This window comes from Mauremys reevesii, linkage group 19 (assembly GCF_016161935.1).
Source record: "Mauremys reevesii isolate NIE-2019 linkage group 19, ASM1616193v1, whole genome shotgun sequence".
Taxonomy (NCBI): Eukaryota; Metazoa; Chordata; order Testudines; family Geoemydidae; genus Mauremys; species Mauremys reevesii.
In genome coordinates this window covers 15,285,308-15,304,639 of record NC_052641.1, presented here as the reverse complement: position 1 = coordinate 15,304,639, position 19,332 = coordinate 15,285,308, and the positions used below count along the sequence as shown (strand labels likewise).

Genomic DNA, 19,332 nt, shown 5'->3' with positions numbered 1-19,332 from the left:
GGGAAGGTCTCTCCCCTCCTGGAATGTGAATGTAGCTGCCACTTTCAAGCTTTGCAATTTTGTGCCTCCCTCCTGCACTCCTCACCCCCCCACCCCGCATCTCCTGCATGTACATAACTGGATGCAATGGCCCTGAAATGCTTTCAGGCCATTTGCAAACTCACGTGCCTAGCAGCCGACACCCCACTAAAAACTGGCCCTGATTTTCCGAGGTGCTGAGCACCCACAGCTCCTATTGACTTCAAATTCTGAGCACTCAGCAGCTCCCATTATCAACTCAGGCTACTGATTTAAGTTCCTAAATATGGATTTCGATGCCTAACTTTAGGCACCCTACTTTGAAAATGTTGGTCTCGGATCCTTCTATGCCCAGGCTTGTCACAACTTCCTAACGCTGCTTTTCCTGTTACAACCAAGGGGAGGTTTTCCTATTTCAGAGACAGCTCTTGGGGTCTTCTCCTGACTTGTACTGCCCACTGTGGACAGCTCTTCTAATGTTTTCATCTCAAGGTAGCTGGGCTCATCTTGTGTCTGAAGTTACAGGCCGCACGGATAATCATTCCATTGACACTTCCCCTCACAGACTTTTTTTTTTTTGGCTAATGAAGTGCCGTTCGGTGGCACCCTCCACTTGTCAGAATGGACACATTCTCTCAAAGCAGCCAGGCATTTGAATGAGATCCCCTTGCATGGGAGAAACAGCAACAGCTTCCTCCTAACATTTCTTTTGTTGTTTTAAATGTGACTTAGGTGCATAAGTTGCATTCAAACTGTTAACTGTCAGGGTTGCAGTTGGGTACATATCAACCCTCAGAGCTCTCTTAGAATCTCAACCCTCGGAGAATCTCAACACGGTTTACAAATGTTAAACTAATTAAATCCCAGTGGGGTTGGGGAGTATTATTTTACAAATGGGGAAACTGAGGCACAGAGAGGCAAGCGATTTGCCAAAGGGCACATGGTAAATCAGAGGCAAAGACAGGAACAAAACCAGAATATCCTAATTCCCTGCCCAGTGCTTTAACCCCCAGATCATCCTTCCTAAAGGCTCCGTCCAGCCAGACTCAGAGCACCACTTCAAGGGGAATTGAGGATGTTCAGGGCATTGCAGGATCAGCTCCTTAAAGGCTGTTTTATGCTTTGATCTGGAGATGGGGAGGATCAGGGGGGATCTGGCCTTTTAAAAAATAAACTTTTCTCCCTTTTTACTTGATTCCCACTGTGGGGAAAAAGTGGGGTTGGAAGGGGAAAAAACCCTAATAAATCCAAATCTTTTGGGGTGGGGGTGGCGGAGGGAAATGAAACATTTCCATGTGAAATGAAAATGTGTTTTGTTTTGAGTTTATTCCACCTAAAGTTTTTTTGGGGAAAAAAATGAACTTTTTGACACAAATTTCCATTTAATTCTAACTCCCTTCTCTTTTAAAACAAAAGAGAACACAAAAAACCCAGAAGAGACGGCCACCAGTCCCAGTTTATTTTCACACCATTCTCCATTCACTTCAGTTCCCTGCACCTCTCTCTCTAACCCCCCCAAGGCAAAGCAGAAATGTCAGAGCAACACAGGCAAGTTCTGTCCCTGTCCGTCTCTCTCGAGTTCTGTCGGAAGCTTTCCTCCGACCACTCAATGTGCTGACACAAAGGTTACAGCATGAAACTCAACCCTTGCCACATCCGTGCCAATCAAGAGGACAACGTGCTGCCTGGAGATTGAACACACGTTTCATCAATGCAGTACGTGCAGCTGGAAGTCCGTTCAGATGGCATATAGAGCCCCCCGAAAGAGCCACGTTAAGGGGATTAGGCTCAAACACGCTCATCTCACCTGCGTCAGTTGGTCTATGCAGCCGCATTTTCTCCTGCATTACAATCTTGGCTTCTTTACCCCTACTGCACTGCACAATCAATTTGCACTGGTGCTACCCCGTATGGCCACTGGTATCGGGGGCAAAGGAGTGCAGGATTTCCCCAACACAGCATGGTATAAGTACGCTGGTAACTTTGCCCGTGTAGACAAGCCCTCCGTGAGGAGGCCTCTACACGGTCCCCACCTCCATCCCACAGACCTGTCTCACCACCAGCTGACCTTGTTTGGCATGATGGAGTATCCCAGAGCACCAGTCACAAGCATGACTCATCCTCACAAGAGGCCAAATCCAACACTCAACCAACGGCTCTGGCTCAAGCCCTACGTCACGTGCGCCATTATCCCAGAGGACAAACCCGACGAAATGGGAATCTGAGGAGTGCAGAGCCAAAGAGCAAAGGGTGGCTGCACTAGGAGGCGCACAGGGTCCTGTGTAGCTGGTGCATGCTGGGAAAGAAGAAAATTGCCATCTTTACACTGACTTTCCCAGCTCTATGGGAAACCCCAGTGCTGAGGGGCACCGAGTGCGCTGAACTGCCGCAAACAGAGGACGCTCAATACATCACATTTGGGCCTTCTAGTTTACTATTGTGGGGTAAATTCTCTGTGGGTGTAAATGGGTGTAACTTCATCCTCTTCAAATGAATTGTGCCTGTTTACACCACCAGCAACCTACAGGCACACAGAAGCCAGATGCTCAGCTGGTTTAAAACTGGCATAGATCCACCCAAGTCAGTGGCACTTTGCTGATCTACACTAGCTGAAAATTTGGTACATGTATTAGACACACCCACATTAACAATCCTCAGAGGGAACAGACATTGCCTTCTCTTTAAAACAAGACAAAGAGCAACGTGACTCTTTTAAAATATAATATATTTTACCAAAAACTGTCTAGGATTTTCATGCCTTTTTCTTTCTTTAAACAAGATATATGCACCCCCCCCACACACACAGCCCCCACACAGATTACACGGGCTGCAGATTTCAATTTTACATCGTCTGGCCTTTTCTAGCCCTGATCATACTTATTAACTAGACCAACTCGTTTGAGATGATGAAAAACTTTGAGTTCAAAAGGAGAGACGGGAGAGGGAGGGAGGAAGAAAAGTATTAAAATCTCTTTACTAAACATGGGAAGTCAAAGTCAGATAGTTTCCAATTTTCTAAGCCAACTATGAAAACCCCTATTAAATCAAATAACTAAATAGAAATAAAAGTGACATTTGGCTTGCATTCCATCATTACCGTGCGCGGCTGCCTTCTTTTTATTCTCTCTCCTAAAAGCACAGTTCAAATGACAAATAGTTTGTTGCCGTGTATCAATGCCGTCTATTTATCCATCCCTGCAGGGGGGCTAGTCCTGCAATGTCATCTTTAAAGGGAAGGAGGAGGGGAGAGAGAGGGGGAGAGAGAGAGAAAGGAAGAGTGTGCGTATGAAGGGGGCGGGGAGAGAAGAAAGAAGAAAGAAAAACGGGGCAAGAAGAGAAGAAATTGGAAGCAAATGGTCCATGAACTAACCCATGATGTAGAGCTATCGATGCCGCAAATGGTTTATTCATCCGGCTGATATTGTTGTGCCCGGGCCTGAATGAACTCTTTCAGAGTGCCATATGAAGTTAAAGCAAGTAAATTTCTATCTTTCTCCGCATTAGCTGCCTCATTGCCCTTCAATCGGGCCTCACAGAGGCAGAAAATAGCTCAACCATCTGCTTTCAAATCCCTCCGTTTGGCAGGTCTGAGAGGTTTGGGGGGGAGGGGGGGCTCGCAGGGGTTTGGCACCCCTCTTTTCTTCTAAGGCCTTCTCCACAGCAATTAGATCTTTGCCCTAGACCCCAGGTTTTCTTCCTGGGCTCAGGAAGCGGGTTGGGGTGGAGGGGGAGGCCAGCGAAGTCACTACCCCTTTAGAAAGGGGCAGAGACTGTGTTAAAGTGTCTCCCTGTGAATGCCATTGCTGGAAATGGCTGGCGCCCAAGGAGGTTAAAAGGGGTCCCGGGAAAGGGTTAAGGCAGAAAGGCAAGCGCCTTTATTCCCTGCCTGTGCTAGACTAGAACACGGAGTTTTCTAATCTGGCTTTGGTCACAAGTGACACGAGTGGGGGTGGCCGCAGGCTGGTCGCGTGTGGACAGCTGGGCTCAGCCTCCAGTCCGGAGTGGCCCAGTGCTGGAATGGAAGGGGATGGAGGTACAGCGACAGTCAAAGGCCCAGGCCTGGGGAGCTGCAGGCCAGGCGCGAGATGCACTAGCAGATCTGGGAGGGAAGGGCCCAGAGGCTGGAACTTGCTACAGGCCAGGATTGGGAGTGCACTGGCAAAGCTGCGGGGTGGGTGGGGGAAATTGCCCATAACTGGCCCACACACGCTCAGCAGCGGCCAGGGGTTTCAGTCCTTTGCTCTCTTTGACTTCATACCAACCCAGACCACTCCTAAGAGAGGGGGAGGGCCCACAAAGGAACTGGGGCCAACTCACCCTAGGGACCAAATCAGTGGTGAGTGCTGGGCCGAGAGCCCCGGGGAGCGAGGTCCTGAGAACAGGCACAGCCCAGGCAGTAGCCGGGCAAGCTTCCCCATAGTGCCTCAGAGCCTGACCTGGACAGGCCTCATCTGGGGCAAGAGGGACTTCAGTCACCTTGGCCCATTCAGGCCCAGGTCCGAGGCTGCTATCACAGATGCCCATTGGGTGCCCTCTGAGGCAGTGGTTTATGCGATGCATACACTGGTCTGCTAGAAGCTAGAGTGAGACCCTGCAAGCTCATTTCACACAGGCCCCTGAACAGACGCATCCGACGGGAATAATCACGATGGGCCTGGGCTAGATGGACTCCCAAAAGCTAGTGGTGACAGGCTCCAGATTGAAGCAGCTGTCAGCCCCGTGAGCCCACACAGCCGTCACCATATCTGTGTCCAAAACTGGAGACCCCCACTTCCCCGGGGCTATCCCCTGTGGCCGCCACTGCCTTGTGAGCGGACACACCGGCCTGGCCACAGGCTACGTGGCCCCATCAGTGCACCACGGGCGCGAGGAGGATTCCTTTGCATCTCTCCCTTCTCATCCTTCCCGCCCCGCTGCTTGTCTAATTGGGGCTGATGGATAGTTTAAGTAGTTCTCTAAGTGTGGCAAGGCCGGTGGAGCATGAACTGGAAACACAGCGGCCAGCAGGCAGCAAGCACTGCAAGCCCTATTAGAACACAGTCAGAGCACCGGAGTGACAGGCGCTGCACCGGAACAAGGACAGCGAGGGGAGGGCTGTCAGCTCACCCCAGGGCACAGGGCCTCAGGGGATGGGAGTCAGTTAACATAGGGACCAGTGGCTGGAAAGTGGGGTGAGGAGATTCCCCCACCCGAGAGGGGTAGGAGGCTGGGACTGGCTCGAGAGGGGACGTTGGCATTCTGTGCAGAAGTCACGAGAAGGCTGCACTAGGGAGGCTGAGATCTGCATCCCTTTCCGACTGGGGAAGCCACAATTCATGGGGGCTTAGCAACCACCTGGCCAAGCACTTATGGGGCCTTGGCCCATAAACATCAGGGAAACACGCACCCAGACCTGCACGTCCGCCTTGTGTCTGGAGGCCCCTCCCTATCCTGCGAACTCCCCAGGGGCTAATGCCTCACAGGACCAAGCCCCTCGACTGGCAGAAGAATCTGTAGCCCAGGTGGTGCAGGGAATGTTCTCCCCGCCGTTCCTCCATGGCACTCAGCCTGTCCCCAGCTGGCTCCAATGCAAAGCCCAGCCTCGAGGTCCATGTAGCAAGAAGGGAGGGGAATCCTTGCTAACAGGGAGAGAGGAGTCTGGGATCCAGGCTTCTCTGGATGGAAGACCCACATGAGGACTTTCCATCCTGAATGGGAGTTTCCTCCTGAAGATTGTCCTGCAGCCTCCAACCGCCCATGACTCCACATCAGGAGCTAGGCTCCAGCCACTGCCCTGCTCTATTCCCCCATCCCTCCCCAGACAGCCCAGCTAAAGCAATACTGGTCTGCAGATCTCCCCCGCACACATCCCTCACTCTACCCTGCCGGGGGCTCATTGCACAAGCTGTGCCTAACATCTCAGCACCTGGCTGCTTTCCCCCCCTCGCATGCAAAGCCAGGTTCACCAACAGCAACAGCCCAGGAGGAGAGCCCCTTTTCTCCCTCTGCAGGGCACTCCCAGCCAGGGCTCTCTCGGGCTACTTCCCAGCTGGACAGCCTCCGAGCAGCAGCTCCCCTAGGCGATCTGAACCCCGGAGAAGGTACCCACACAAAGGGATTTTCTATTCCTGCTACAGAGCTCCCGCTCCCCGCCCCCGGAGAGGAATCCCTCCAGGGGCTCTGAACCCGTCACTTCACAACAGAGACGAGCAAGCAAGAGGCATGCCCGGGCTACGGAACTGGGCCACGGTGGAGGGGACGTGGCTCCTGAGTGGCACGTGGGCAGGGGAATGACCAAAACCACTCCATCCATCTGAGGTTGCACCCGCCACCCCCACCTCCCATCTCTAGCACCAGATGGGGACAGGAGCGGCACTCTGGAAGCTGGGGTGCATTCAGCAGCCAGCCCCACTCCCTCTTCCCTCAGTCAAGTGCCTCATCTGGCTAATTGCTTCTTCATTGTTTCCCAATGACATTTTCTCCTTCAGTGTCACCCTGAAACGGCTCCTTCTCCTATTCATCCCAGCAGCAATTAACATAGCAGGAGGGGGAAGGCGGGGGTGGGGGAGGAGAATGGCAGGGCTTGGCCTCCCCGCCACACACGGCCTGCCGTGAAATTTCAAATTAGGCTGCAAATACATCACATGCCCTCGGCCCTAGTCACTGCCATGTAAGACGAGAGACGTAAAGGAGATGATCGATTACCTTGGGGTTCTCCAGGATCCCGGCCTCGTAGCTTCAGAGGGGAGAGAGAGAGAGAGAGAGAGAGAGAGAGAGAGAGAGAGAAATTAACAGAATCTACAGATAGGGCCAAGATCTGCCCATGCAAACCCAGCAAAGACAGGAAGATCTCGCAGAGCAGAACTGGGCCCATAGGGTTTAGCATAAGAACTGCCGGACTGGATCAGACCTGGGTCCATCTAGTCCAGTATCCTGCCTCCAGAAGTGTGTCCCTAAGCCTGTTTGCCAGAAGCTGACAATGGGAGACCGAGGATGGATCACTTGATGATCACCTGTTCTGTTCATTCCCTCTGAAGCATCTGGCATTGGCCACTGTCGGAAGACAGGATACTGGGCTAGATGGACCTTTGGTCTGATCCAGTCTGGCCGTTCTTATGTGGCCAGTACCAGCTGCTTTGGGGGAAGATGCAAGAAACCACGCAGTGGGTAGTTACAGAGTAACCTGTCTCCCAGGCAAAGTTCTTACTATGTCCCCATGACCCTCTCCAGCTGGGACTGGTTGAGAACGAGACATGCTCATTCAGTGGGACGGCAAGGAGAACGTCAGAGGGAGGAGGTTGCAATCTTACATCAGGGGAGACTCGCAAGGACCCGCTCTATAGACTGCTGCTCAGAGACAAGCGATGGGCACCAGCAGAACCTAGGAGCAGTGAGGAGTCTCTCTCCCTCCTATTACTAATCCTTATGCACACAAAGAGGGATGTTAAGGGTGTGTGTGTGTGTGTGTGTGTGTGTGTGTGTGTGTGTGTGTGTGTGTGTGTGTGTGTGTGTAAAATGCAGGGAAATTATGCACTTGGAGGAAAGTACATGTCAAGGGGGTTCTTCATCAGTGGGCTCTTTCCTCTGATGTCACTCCAGGTGTGGAAGACAAGCAAAGTAACGGACGTTTGTCTGCTTGGGAAATGGGGCATTGGGCGAGATGCTGAGCTCCACAGAGAAGGGGCTGAAGCCCGGCCCTCCATTGCCCTGCTTTGAAATGACTGCGCAAGGCGCAGGACACAGAATCAGGCCAGTGTGCTGATCACACCTCACTCTTGGGAAGCTCCTTCATCCGCCCAGGCTCACCTGATGTGCATGAGGTTTTCGTCCATGCTCCAGGGGCTCTTGGGAGTGACTGGAACTGGGATGCCGTGTTTCTGTGGGAGAGAAGGCAAAACAGGCTCAGAATCCAGCTGGGCGAGAACGGCAGCCTGGCTCAGTACTGCCCAGGGCACAGGTCTGAAAACCCTGCGCATCACCCAGTGCTGCTGTTACCACCCAACACGGCCAAGTTAATGGGGGACCTGGCAGCAGTGTCCATTAAAGATCCCCTGGAGCTTTTCTAAGAGACTAGCGCACAACCCCACTGGCAGGGCCGATCGCCATCTCTCACCAAAGCAGGTTCCAGGAGATCCAAGCTACTGCCCAGCTGGAAAGACAGCAGGAAGTGAACACAAGCATTGCATTCCTGGGGCCACAGTCAGAGCCAGGGGTGGCAGTGACACCTAGGGGAAGAGAGCCGAGGGAGTCCAAGCGTGTGTCACTCACACGCCGAGGGACTGGCAGATCTTGCACAGCCGTGTTCTTCGTACTACGGATACCGTGCCATATCCATGCACGGCGCTGCACGGGGCAGAGAGACGGATTCCTTGCCCAGAAGCACCCACAACCCAGGACGTGAGCAGAGACTGGTGGTTAACGGCTAGCACGCAGGCTTTGCAGCACCATCGCTCCATTCAGCCCGAAGGCCACGTCTTTTACCCGCAGAAGGAAGCCAAACGAATGGAGAGGTCATAGAGCGAAGGGGGACATCCCTCCTTTGTTCTATGTCAATGAGGCTGCTCATCCCCTCCAAAACGGCTCGCTCGCCCAGGTGCACGCAGGCAGAAAGCCCCAGCTACCCGCCCGTTGGCAAGGATTGGCAGGACTTGCACCCAGGTCAGCAGAACCACCAGGCAGTGGACACCGCCATGGGGCCGCTTGGCAGCAGCCCTGACCTGCAGCAGCAGACACATTTATAGGAAGCCCCGCCTGAGAGATCCTATTGGCAGCCACCTTGGAGGCTCCCGATTGTCCCCTGCCCCCATATATTCCCTCTGGGTGTACCAGGAAGCGGCCAGGCCATGACGGGGATTCCCAGTGAGCCGCCATGACGGAGCATGCGTCCCTGCTCCCGAACTCCCAGCATCCTTCAGCTCTCGCTTGGATTCTGACCCTCACTTCGGACCTGGATCCCCCGACACCGGTCCTGACCTCTGGCCCGGACCTCGGCTCGCCTGAGCCCTGCTCCCCGCCACAGGACCCTGACACCTTTCACTCGCCCTTCCCACGTGTGCTCCCCCCTTCACACCCCTACCCACACCCCACCTCCAGCCAACTCCTCCGCTCTCAGGGTAAGTCTGCACTGCAGCACGGCTAGGCATTCCCACGCTAACCTGAATCCGGCCAGCCCAGCGAAGAATGTGCCCTCCCCCACTTGTCTCTCTAGCAGAGGTTTGTTAGAGGCCAGGGCTGCCCGGGGGGCGGGGGGCAAGTGGGGCAACTAAACTATTGTTGTATGTACAGTAAATAAAGTTTTTAAAATGTTTAAGAAGCTTCATTTAAAACTAAATTAAAATGCAGAGCCCCTCGGACCAGTGGCCAGGACCCGGGCAGTGTGAGTGCCACTGAAAATCAGCTCGCGTGCCGCCTTCGGCACCCGTGCCATAGGTTGCCTACCCCTGGTCTGTAACCATGCCTGGGCATGCACAGGCAGGCTATCCCAGATCAGGATCTCCCAGCGAACCCCGACCCCCCACCCCAAGACCTTCTCCCCAACCCTCAGAGCAGGGTCCATGAAGCACGTCCAAGCCCCACAGCCTGACAGCTCACACTCCAGCAGCCCCGCCGCCTGCTGATCGCTCCATTAGCTTTCAAGAGCTTGTTAGTCAATTAACGCTCCTCTTTGTTTATTCTGAATGGGCCATAATCACCAGCACAGGGTGGCCCTGAGGCAATGCGCTCTGCTAACAGCTCCTTTCCTCCAGTCCACCCCCCTGGAGCCTGTGCGCAGAAGAGCAAACGCTCGCACACTTGTTTCACAACTGTCCTCACAGGCACGCCCCTGCCTCCCTCCAATCGCCCGCCAGCATCGCATCCTTTTCCTTCAGACCCTGAGTTTTCACAGGTTAGTGGGACTTGAACGGGAAAATTAATTGGCTTTCCAATTAGAGTTTAAAAAACAAGCATTCCGACCTGAAATCCAGACCAGTTTCATGTGTTTTTTACAAAACAGTAACAACAACTGTCGCTTCAAAGTTGTGTTTGCCTTGGGCAGCTTGGCCTGGCATGCTAGAGACCAGGATCGATTCAGGAGTCCGATTCTGATCTCACACCAGTTTTAGGCTGGTGTCACATCACTAACCTCAACCAAGTTACTCCGGATTTAGACCTAAGCCTGCAAACAGACACTTATGCACCTGCTCAAAATGCATGAATGGTCCCACAAGGCTAAAACCAGGCCGTATGAGATTGTAACTGAGAGGCGAGGGAGGCTCTCCGGGCCAGATGCTCAGCTGGTGTAGGTCAGTCTAGCTCCGTGGATGGCAAGGATTTATACTGGCAGAAGACTGAGCCCTGCATATTTTTAAAATATCCTTTTTCGGGTTACTAAGCCATAGATCATTGGCAGAGAAATGATGTAATAGACCTTTCACCATTTATGCCCGTTCGGTATTGTGAGCCTTCAGGCACTCAAAAAAAATCCTGAGATTTTTAAAAATACTACAGTGTGGGTTACTTTAATTTGCCTTCTGATTTTTGAACCTTTAAGGGTCAAGTTTTCCTCCACAGCCAGGAGTGGTAGAAACATGATTTAAAAAATGGAAGCTGAGAGTCTCACATCACATGACTCCAGGAGCTAAGGCTTGAAGAAACCTCCCCCAAATAACCCAAGACTCATAATAAAGTCATGGAGTTGGTGCTGCTGCCCTTTGTTTACTTTTTGCATTTCACTCGGCTTGGGCATTGAAAGGTAGCTCTGAGTGAACATTATCCAAGGACGTTATTTGATGAAAGCCATCATTAGGCATCCAATGGATACCGTTCTCATATTGGACCAACTTCACTGAAACTAGACTGATCTGTTTTACTTGTGTTTATCATCAGTTTCACTTACTTTTTGTCTGGCACCAGCCTAATGTTCCTGGATGTGGATTTCCAGCAATGTGAGGCAATGCTCAAAGACAGATTTTAAAAAACCCGCACGCCCGACACCTGTGTTCAGTGAAATTTAAGACGGAAGTGCTGCTATTTCTATTTGCGTTGGTTTTCCTAAAGCACCCACTGGATCCCCTACTTGCAGAACTAAACTAAGTGCACAGCATCAGATTACAAACATAAAACTAATTCAAGGGCCTGATCCGGCCAACACCCTTATGATGTCAGCGCTCACGTGAGTAAACTACATACGTGAGCCAGGCCCTGATCCTGCAATTCTCTACCCAGGTGCTTCACTTTACTCACACGAGCAGCAAAATTAGCAAAGGCAACGTGGGCCCGATTTTCATCTCGTCGAGAACCCACCAGAACCCAGGTGAGTAAGACTAAATATGTGCAGGATTGGGCCCTGCAAGAAGAACAGAACAGCTGATTTCTTCAGATCATGGATCATGAAAGAGAACAGAACACTCCTTTTGTCTGCACGTTAAAGAGAGGCCAGGAGCTCAAGTATCTCTGAAAGCTGTGTTTGCAACCCTGTCCTTTTAAATAGGGCTCCCAAACTGTGGTGGTGGCTGGGTTTGGTTTGGTTTTTGTTTTGTTTTTTTAAAGAGACACATACTATTTTCCATATAATAAAAACACAGCTCTCTTCCCAATTCTGCTATTTGTTTGACAACATATGGGAAGCTCTTGTAAACTGCCTTCTTAATAATGAAACAACAGATGGCAAACACAATCCTCAACACGCAGCACTCGGGGGTTTAATGGGATGCTGAGGCCGCGGTCTCTGCTGTTAACGCTCCATGCAGCACATCCCCTGCAACTCAGCACCTTGGCTTCACAGATATTATCCAGCCAGCCTAGACGGCTGCTATTTAAAAACTGAAGCAATTTTCTGGTTTATGCACAGAGCTGCTTTTTTCCTTTTGATTGATTGAGCCCAGTTGTCAAGCATTTCCATGAAGTCGCTAAAAAAGAAAGGTACCCTGGTGGGCACTTAAAGAACCTGATGGAAAACTTCTAATATGTTTTATTGCAACTTGTACTTCAAAAAGGAAGGGACGACAAAAGGGAAAATGTATTTGCTTTGTCTATTACGCAAGCCATTGAGCTGGGACCAGTTTCCTTGGCAAATGGATTACAATTAACATCCAGGTAATTACGGGCCATTAAAACACCACACACTCACACACACCCTTGCATCCAGGAATAACGGCAGAAATCTCACGCAGAGCCAGTCTTAATTCCCACAAGGGACATGAGAGGTGGTGCTCAGCTAAATCCAGAGCACCTTTGAATTGGAAAAGAAGAAGGCATCAAGACAGTAATAATAATGAACAGCAACAGAACCCAGCTCTTCCATGGTGCTTTTCAACAGTCAACTGCCAAGTGTTTTACAAAAGGAGGGCAGTGTCATTATCCACATTTTACAGATGGGGAAACTGAGGCACAGTGGTGCAGTGACTTGCCCAGGGTCACCCAGCAGGCCAGTGGCAGAGCTGGTAACAGAACCCAGATTTCCCCAAGTCCCAGTCCTGTGCTCTGTCCACTAGGCCACACTGCATCATGAGGATTAAAGGAAGACTAAGGATGGGTGTGTGCTTTAAGGTACAGGATGGGGACTCGGAAGACAGGATCCATTTCTCTGCCACAGAGCCCTGGGTGGCCTTGAGCAGTTAATTCAGGGTGAAATCCGAAAGTCAATGGCAAAACTCCCATTGGGCCAAGATTTCACCCTTAATCTCTCTGGGCCTGACTGTCCACTGCCCTGAACCAAGTGCCGTCATTCACCCCAGCGTGCAGTGGGTGTAAAACGCTGCCACTCTGACTCCACTCTGCATCGGTGTCAATGACCACACCTGACGCAGGGCGACAGAGCGCCAGGCCATCTGGGCCTCAGCTCCCCATCTGTAAAGTGGGGAGAATTATCCTTCCTTCCTCCATACCTCCGCCTTGTCTAGTTTAGGACTGGGAGATTTTAGGGGGCAGGAATGGTCTCTTCCTACGTGCCTACGCAGAACCCAGCACGATGGGGCCCTGACCTTGGCTGCTGCCTCTTAATGCGGCTACCCCCCAATGCAACTAAGAGTAATAGATTTGGAGGGGAACTGCCGGGAGCTGCCACGCAGGAGACTTGGGGGCAGTTCCCGCCCCTTGCACTTCTGACCCTCGGCGTGGCGGGAGCGCCTGGGCATTGTCCAACGGGGTCACCTCCTGGCCAGTTAAGGAGCAACTAAACGAATCTAATGCCATCTCTATCACCTGGGCAGAGCGAGAACTGTGACCCATGGCCCGGAGGGTGGGATGGACTGGGGGACAACGAAGGCAGGAAAAAGCAACGGGTGAGTGCGTAGCGGACACCACGGAGGGGCGATCGTACCTTGGCGTAGTCCATCAGGTCGCTGCGTCCGCGGAAGCGATTGTAGAACTCAGGCATCCTCCAGGGAGCGATAATCTGAGGGACGGGGCAGAGACAGACAGCGGGTTCAGCGAGGTTGCCTCTGCGGCATTTCAAATACAAGCTGCAAGAGGGAGGTGGCCAATTCCTCCGTGTCCCGCAGTGGCAGCAGGTTCTTTCTGAGACCCCTGCTCACACGCGTGTGCCAGCCCGGCCATGCAGAGATCCTGACCCAGAAAGCCCCCTGGCAAACTCACACTCAGCAGCCCCAAGTCGGAAAGAGCCACCCTGAGCCAGGGGACGCTCCCCTTCTCTCAGCCATGGAGTCAGTCGGTGGGAGGAGACCTACATGGCAGAGAGTGGCACTCCCTCGGCCAAGGGGCCTGCCAGATGCTTGGAGTAGAAAGGCAGGAGCAGTTCTGAAGGGGCCTTCGCCCCCTCAGTCCCCCTGATGCAGTGGCATAGAGTTCGGACCTGCACCAGCACCTGCCTTGGCCATGCAAGTGAGTGCAAAGCCCCTGGCCTGATCACCCTCCACCCCCAGGCAAGGGTTTGGCTGTTCTGGTTTTTCTCCAGAAGCAAAGCACCTGTCGTGTAGCCAGGCCTGAGGCAGAGGCTGCGTCTAGCCGCGAGAGAGGAGCTCAGGCTCTATGGCCCATTCAGGCCTTCGTCCCACCACCAAGGCTGCCGGGCGTGATGGCGGACAGAGCGGATGGACTGAGCGACCGCCCCCACCATACCTCGTCTCCCATGCACCAAGCAGCCACCCGACAGAAACAATGGCCCAGCACGGCTGAGCAAAGCTAACTCTGGAGCAGCGATGGAGCACTCAGAGACTCGGCCTCCCATTGCCAACTGCCCGAGTCCTCCAGTCTCCAGGGGAGCAGCCGATGAGCCCGTCCGACCCAAGCTTCCTCTCTCATCTGTGCAGCATGACTGCATGTCTCATCAGGACCTTCATGACAGAGGGCCTGATCTGCCCTCGCTAACCTGCCACCGGCTGACAGGATCACTCCTGCCTTGCCCTAGGAGAGCGGGATCAGGGGGCGGGCCAGGACATTGAGAGGTATTTGACTGCAAGCTGGGAAATGCAGAGATGAGGAAGGTTTTGGGAATAGGAATAGTGTACATGGACCTGTCTCCACCCCACCCATCGCAGGAGCTTCCGTGGGTCAGATAAAAAGGACTCAAGTCAATCTTTGGAGGTTTTACGAGCCCACAGCCAAAGCCGGTTCCCTTTTGATTCCTCCCCCATAATAATACTCCCCTCACACACCCGCCTGTTTTCCCTCCACACCCTTCTGCAGACGAGTCACTATGATCCTTTTCCTCACCAGTCCCATCCGAGTCCCAGACAGCACTGAGAGAATCAATCGGAACAGCCTCGCCTCCAGCAAGACACTGGGGACTAGGTTCCCAGAGCAGGGAGTGCGGCAAAGCGATTCTCATCGCCTGAAGCGCACACCACATCCATCGGCAGAGATTTAATCTCCCCATACAAAGGTTGAGTAACCCGAGACCCTTCCAAGCTGCCACCGTAACCCTAACAAGCAGCAGAAAACGCTTGCAGGGAGGGGGACGGGCCCATTATCCCACCAGCCACTCAAGGCGGCTGCCTTGTTACTGTTTGTTTCACAGCACTGCGGTGTTTGGGGTAAAAATAGGTCAATTAAAGATCATTACAGCCCCCTCAAATGCCAAAACGTCACCTCGAGCAGCTGGCGGCTTGTTAAAGAGAAACTGAGTCGCTTGCGTCTGTGTTAAAAAGTAAAACTCCCAACAGCAGTTTATCCAGGGACCCTGCGCCTTTCCTTTCCCTCTGCAGGGCTAGTGAACGAGCCGACAGATCCTGGGACCCACCTGCATGGCGGGAAGCGTAGTAGGATAGAGGGGCCCGGTGACAATGCCGGATTCGGAGGTCTTTATGCATATGGCATTCAGGGAACCAAAGACCACTCAAGACAATGGGGTCTTCCCCCAGGCTTTGGCTCAGGCCCCGAGCGAGGGGATTCGTGAGCAGTTACTCAGTGGAGTCTCTGTGGGCATTCAGTAACATCTGACTTGGGTGTGAGGCCGGCAGCAAAGAGGCGTCACGAGGAGATCCCTAAAGGGCTGGCTGGCTGGGTCTGATCAGCACCCACGCACAGGTTTCAGAGTAGCAGCCGTGTTAGTCTGTATCCGCAAAAAGAACAGGAGGACTCGTGGCACCTTAGAGACTAACACATTTATCTGGGCATAAATTTCCGTAGGCTGTAGCTCACAAAAGCTTATGCACCAATAAATTTGTTAGCACCCAAGTACAGATGCTTTCTTGGGTCTGCAGAGTTGGGACGGAAAAAATGAGAGAGGAGTCCAAGCTGCTAAACTGAGATCTGGGCCAATCCTGGGGTTCTTGCAGGAGGTCCATGCTACCAGAAGAGTGTCTCGTGGTATCATGATGCGTCTAGTCCCAGCCAGAACTTGGATGAGCAGAGGCAGCCAGGAATGCTACAAAGACTTAAGCCAATTTATTTCAAGCTCAGAAGAGGCTGGAGACCAGAGGTGTGGTCCGAGGTTCTGGATGGGGGCAGGGCTTAGATTCTATCCAATCTGATCTGTCCATTTCTGGTCAGCTGACTAAGCATGATGAAAGTAAAACGAGGCTCGCGCCATTATTAGATTTCTTGGGGTCCTTGAAACCCCCCACAGCTGAGGGCTAATTGGTGCTCCCCAACCCCAACGACTTAACGGTTTACAGGCTTTATGGGCCACCCAAGCAATTCTGAACAATACATTCACCAGAGCCGCGCCAAATTACACGTGTGTTTCAACAAAGATTTTAAATGGGGGGGGAGGGGTTACATTTTTCATTGAAAAACCAAATCCAAAACCTGAATTTTAAGCAATTTTCCAAAAAAATTAAAAAAAAGTTATTTCCTCCCCCTCCCCCACTTTCCAAATGGGAAAATGAAAAAGGGGGGAGGAAGGGAAACATTTTGGGGGTTTTGCTGAAAACAGAAACGTTCGGAAGAAACAAACATTTTCATTGGGGGGGAGGTTTTTCCCCCACTGAAAAGTGTCTGCTGTAAAATGTTCCGATTAGCACTAAATTTAACACCCCGCAGGTGGCTGGGCTGGCCGAGGGAACCTCCTTGCAAAGCACTGCAGCTGGCCAACACAACGTGAAACGGCGCCACCGAGCCAGCTGAGGGCAAGGGTGGGGAACGCTGTTCCAGCCTCTGCAAGGTGGGAGTCACAACAGAATACACGAATAGACCCTCGTGCAGAGGGCGAACCCGACAGCCAGATGCTCGAGACCCTTCCCCACCCCCGTCAGACGTCCCAAAGGGAGCCTGTGACACAGCCATGCTGAGCGGGAGCAGCCGTCCGAACGCCTTACCTTGACCTGAGGCCACAGGGCGTAACAGGTGAGCTCAAATCGAACCTGGTCATTCCCCTGAAAGAGAACAGAGGGGAGTTTAGCAACAGCCCTGAGCCCCATCCCGTGAGTTCAGACTTGATGGGAAAGGCTGTGATCTTGGTCCATGCCACCACCGACGTACGAAGGCGACAACATCCCAGAACCGGCCTACATGGAGCAAGCCTGTTGTCCCCACTCGGAGCTGAGCCTTGGTCTCTGGCCCCTCGCCGGGTGTTCCTGCCAGGACCAGGGTCTGGGCCTTCACACGGCGTCTCCAGGGGCTCAGACTTAGGTGGCGAGGTCTTTGGGAGAGCAGATGAAACGCGAGGCCATGAGTCTAATCAAAACCAGTGACGCCGTGTGGCTTTCCCAACCCACTGTGAGAGCAAGCGAGGGACAAGCCAGCACCCAGGCAACCGTGTCCCCACCCAGTGCCAACGGCCTTCCCTGGAGAGGCCTTGGAGGCCAAAGCCCAGCAGGACCCAAAGGGTGGGGAAGGTTTGGGAGAGGGACTGTGGAAGTCTCAGCAGATCAGGTCCTCAGCTGGCCTAGCTCACACAGCTTCCCCAGCTTCCGCTAGCCGAGGGTCTGGCCCAGATACTCAATCTTCTGCTCCACTCTTGGTAAATAAAACAAGGAGAAAAACTCTGCAGGTTTGGACTGAAGAAGAGAAGCTACAAAATGGTCAATATTTCAACCAGGCCTAGTAAATGTGCAGTTATTGGAAAGAAAGGGAAAAAAAACTGAATTAGGGAAAGAAGTGAGGGTTGGTCTGTCCAGCCCTCACCTCCCCATATTCCCTGGGACAGCAGCTAATGGACAAGTAGCCCCTAAGTACACCACCATCAGAGCCTGAGAGACCCAGACAGTATCTGTCTCTAATTAACCTCCTCTCACTGCAAGCGCTAACCCATCTGTTTGGAAATACTGGCTCCGTGCCATGTCACAGCCATACCGCTCCGTGCATCTCTGCCTCAGCTCCTAGCCAGGCGCCCCGCGGAGCTGGGAAAGTCAGATACAGCCTCACAACGCCCTGTTGAAGCCAAGTCGTTGGCAGAACTCGTGTGTTTGCACAGGGATGTGCAAGTCCATTCCAAGCTTGAGATACCTGTATTAATCATCCCCTGCCCTAGCACCCAGGAACCATAACAAGCAGTCTCTCAACAGGAGATGCCATCTAGTTTGAATTAATTAACCCAAGGGTCTGCCACAATCCTGTAACAAATCTGTGGCTGATCAGGACTCTGATTAGTGTTATGCTGCCATTCAAAACTTCACAACAAAACAGGGATGGAACTCAGAGCCTCCTCTACCAAAAGCATAAGGAGAATCTCCATTAGCTGCTAGCAATATAGGGCCTATGTAACACAGCTGAGCAGTTCTGGCTCCATCCACTAGAGGGCAGTGAGGTACATCAACATCTTATTCATGGTGCTAGTTAACTGATGCCATGCATGTTTTCCTTGCATTGCACCCAGAAACGCACCATGCTTGGGCACAGGCAGATGAGGGCCCCTCATTTGAGAACGGTGCTCTTGGGCAGCAAATCATTACAAGGGGAATGCAGCCAATCTGAACTGTCCTGAAGGGACCTCCAGCTCCTAGACCACTCAGGGCTTTCAATGAGAAAGATCCTGGATATGGCACAAGTAGCTAGATTGAGACAACCACAGGCGGGAAAGGCATTTGAAACCGAGGACTTGTCTGTGTGGGGAGATTTACCAGCTGTACTATACTGGTAGAATTCCTGCTGGGCGCACTCGTTATATGGCATAAGAATGATCTTTTTTTGGTTTAGCTTAGGTCACTTCCAAACAGTTACATTGGTAGAGCAGGGGTGGCCACCTGCGGCTCCGGAGCCACCTGCGGCTCTTCAGAAGTTAATATGCGGCTCCTTGTATAGACACCGACTCCGGGGCTGGAGCTACAGGCGCCAACTTTCCAATGTGCTGGGGCGGGTGCTCACTGCTCAACCCCTGGCTCTGCCACAGGCCCTACCCTCATTCTACCCCTTCCTGCCCCCAGGAGCGCCGCCAGCTTTTTTGGCACCCTAGGCGGCAGAAGGTCCGGCCCCCGAAATACCGACGACGACCGGGGAAGCCGAAGCTCCAGCTGCCGCGATCACCGCCCCCCCAAATGTTAGTGCCCTAGGCGACCGCCGGCCCTGCCTGCCCCCTTCCTTGAGCCTGCAGTGCCCTCGCTCCTCCCACTTCCCCCCCAGAGCCTCCTGCACGCCACCAAACAGCTGATTGGGAGGTGCGGGAAGGGAGGGGGAGGCGCTGGGAGTGGGGGGAGCTGAGTGGGGGCTGCTGACGTCTTACTGTGGCTCTTTGGCAATGTACATTGGTAAATTCTGGCTCCTTCTCAGGCTCAGGCTGGCCACCCCTGATGGTGGAGTAATAATGTAGACAAGCCCTGAAACAGAGACTCCATCTTTATCTTGTGGTCTATGTATCTTGAATTCTTCTTGATGCATCTATGTCCCATAGTGGAGGCGGAACAGTCGATCGGCGCCAGCACCGGGGGCAGAACCGGGTGGTGGGCAGGATGGCAGAACAGCACCAAGACGTTCTCACCAGCGTTGGCCAGGGCAGGAAGGAGGGGAGAGAGAAATAGC

The 19,332-nt window shown here is 52.8% G+C and overlaps 1 protein-coding gene across 4 annotated transcripts in view; it reads right to left on the bottom strand.

Moving 5' to 3' along the window:
* Positions 1-19,332, bottom strand: part of ASS1 (argininosuccinate synthase 1) — a 72,728-nt gene that overhangs the window by 35,141 nt on the left and 18,255 nt on the right. For all 4 annotated transcript variants that reach the window (XM_039506762.1, XM_039506763.1, XM_039506764.1 and 1 more), the window contains 4 exons: positions 16,695-16,751; positions 13,298-13,372; positions 7,804-7,874; positions 6,703-6,733 (listed from right to left, as the gene is read on the bottom strand). In XM_039506762.1, coding sequence (XP_039362696.1) covers positions 6,703-6,733; positions 7,804-7,874; positions 13,298-13,372; positions 16,695-16,751 — 234 coding nt within the window. The remainder of the gene's footprint in view (positions 1-6,702; positions 6,734-7,803; positions 7,875-13,297; positions 13,373-16,694; positions 16,752-19,332) is intronic.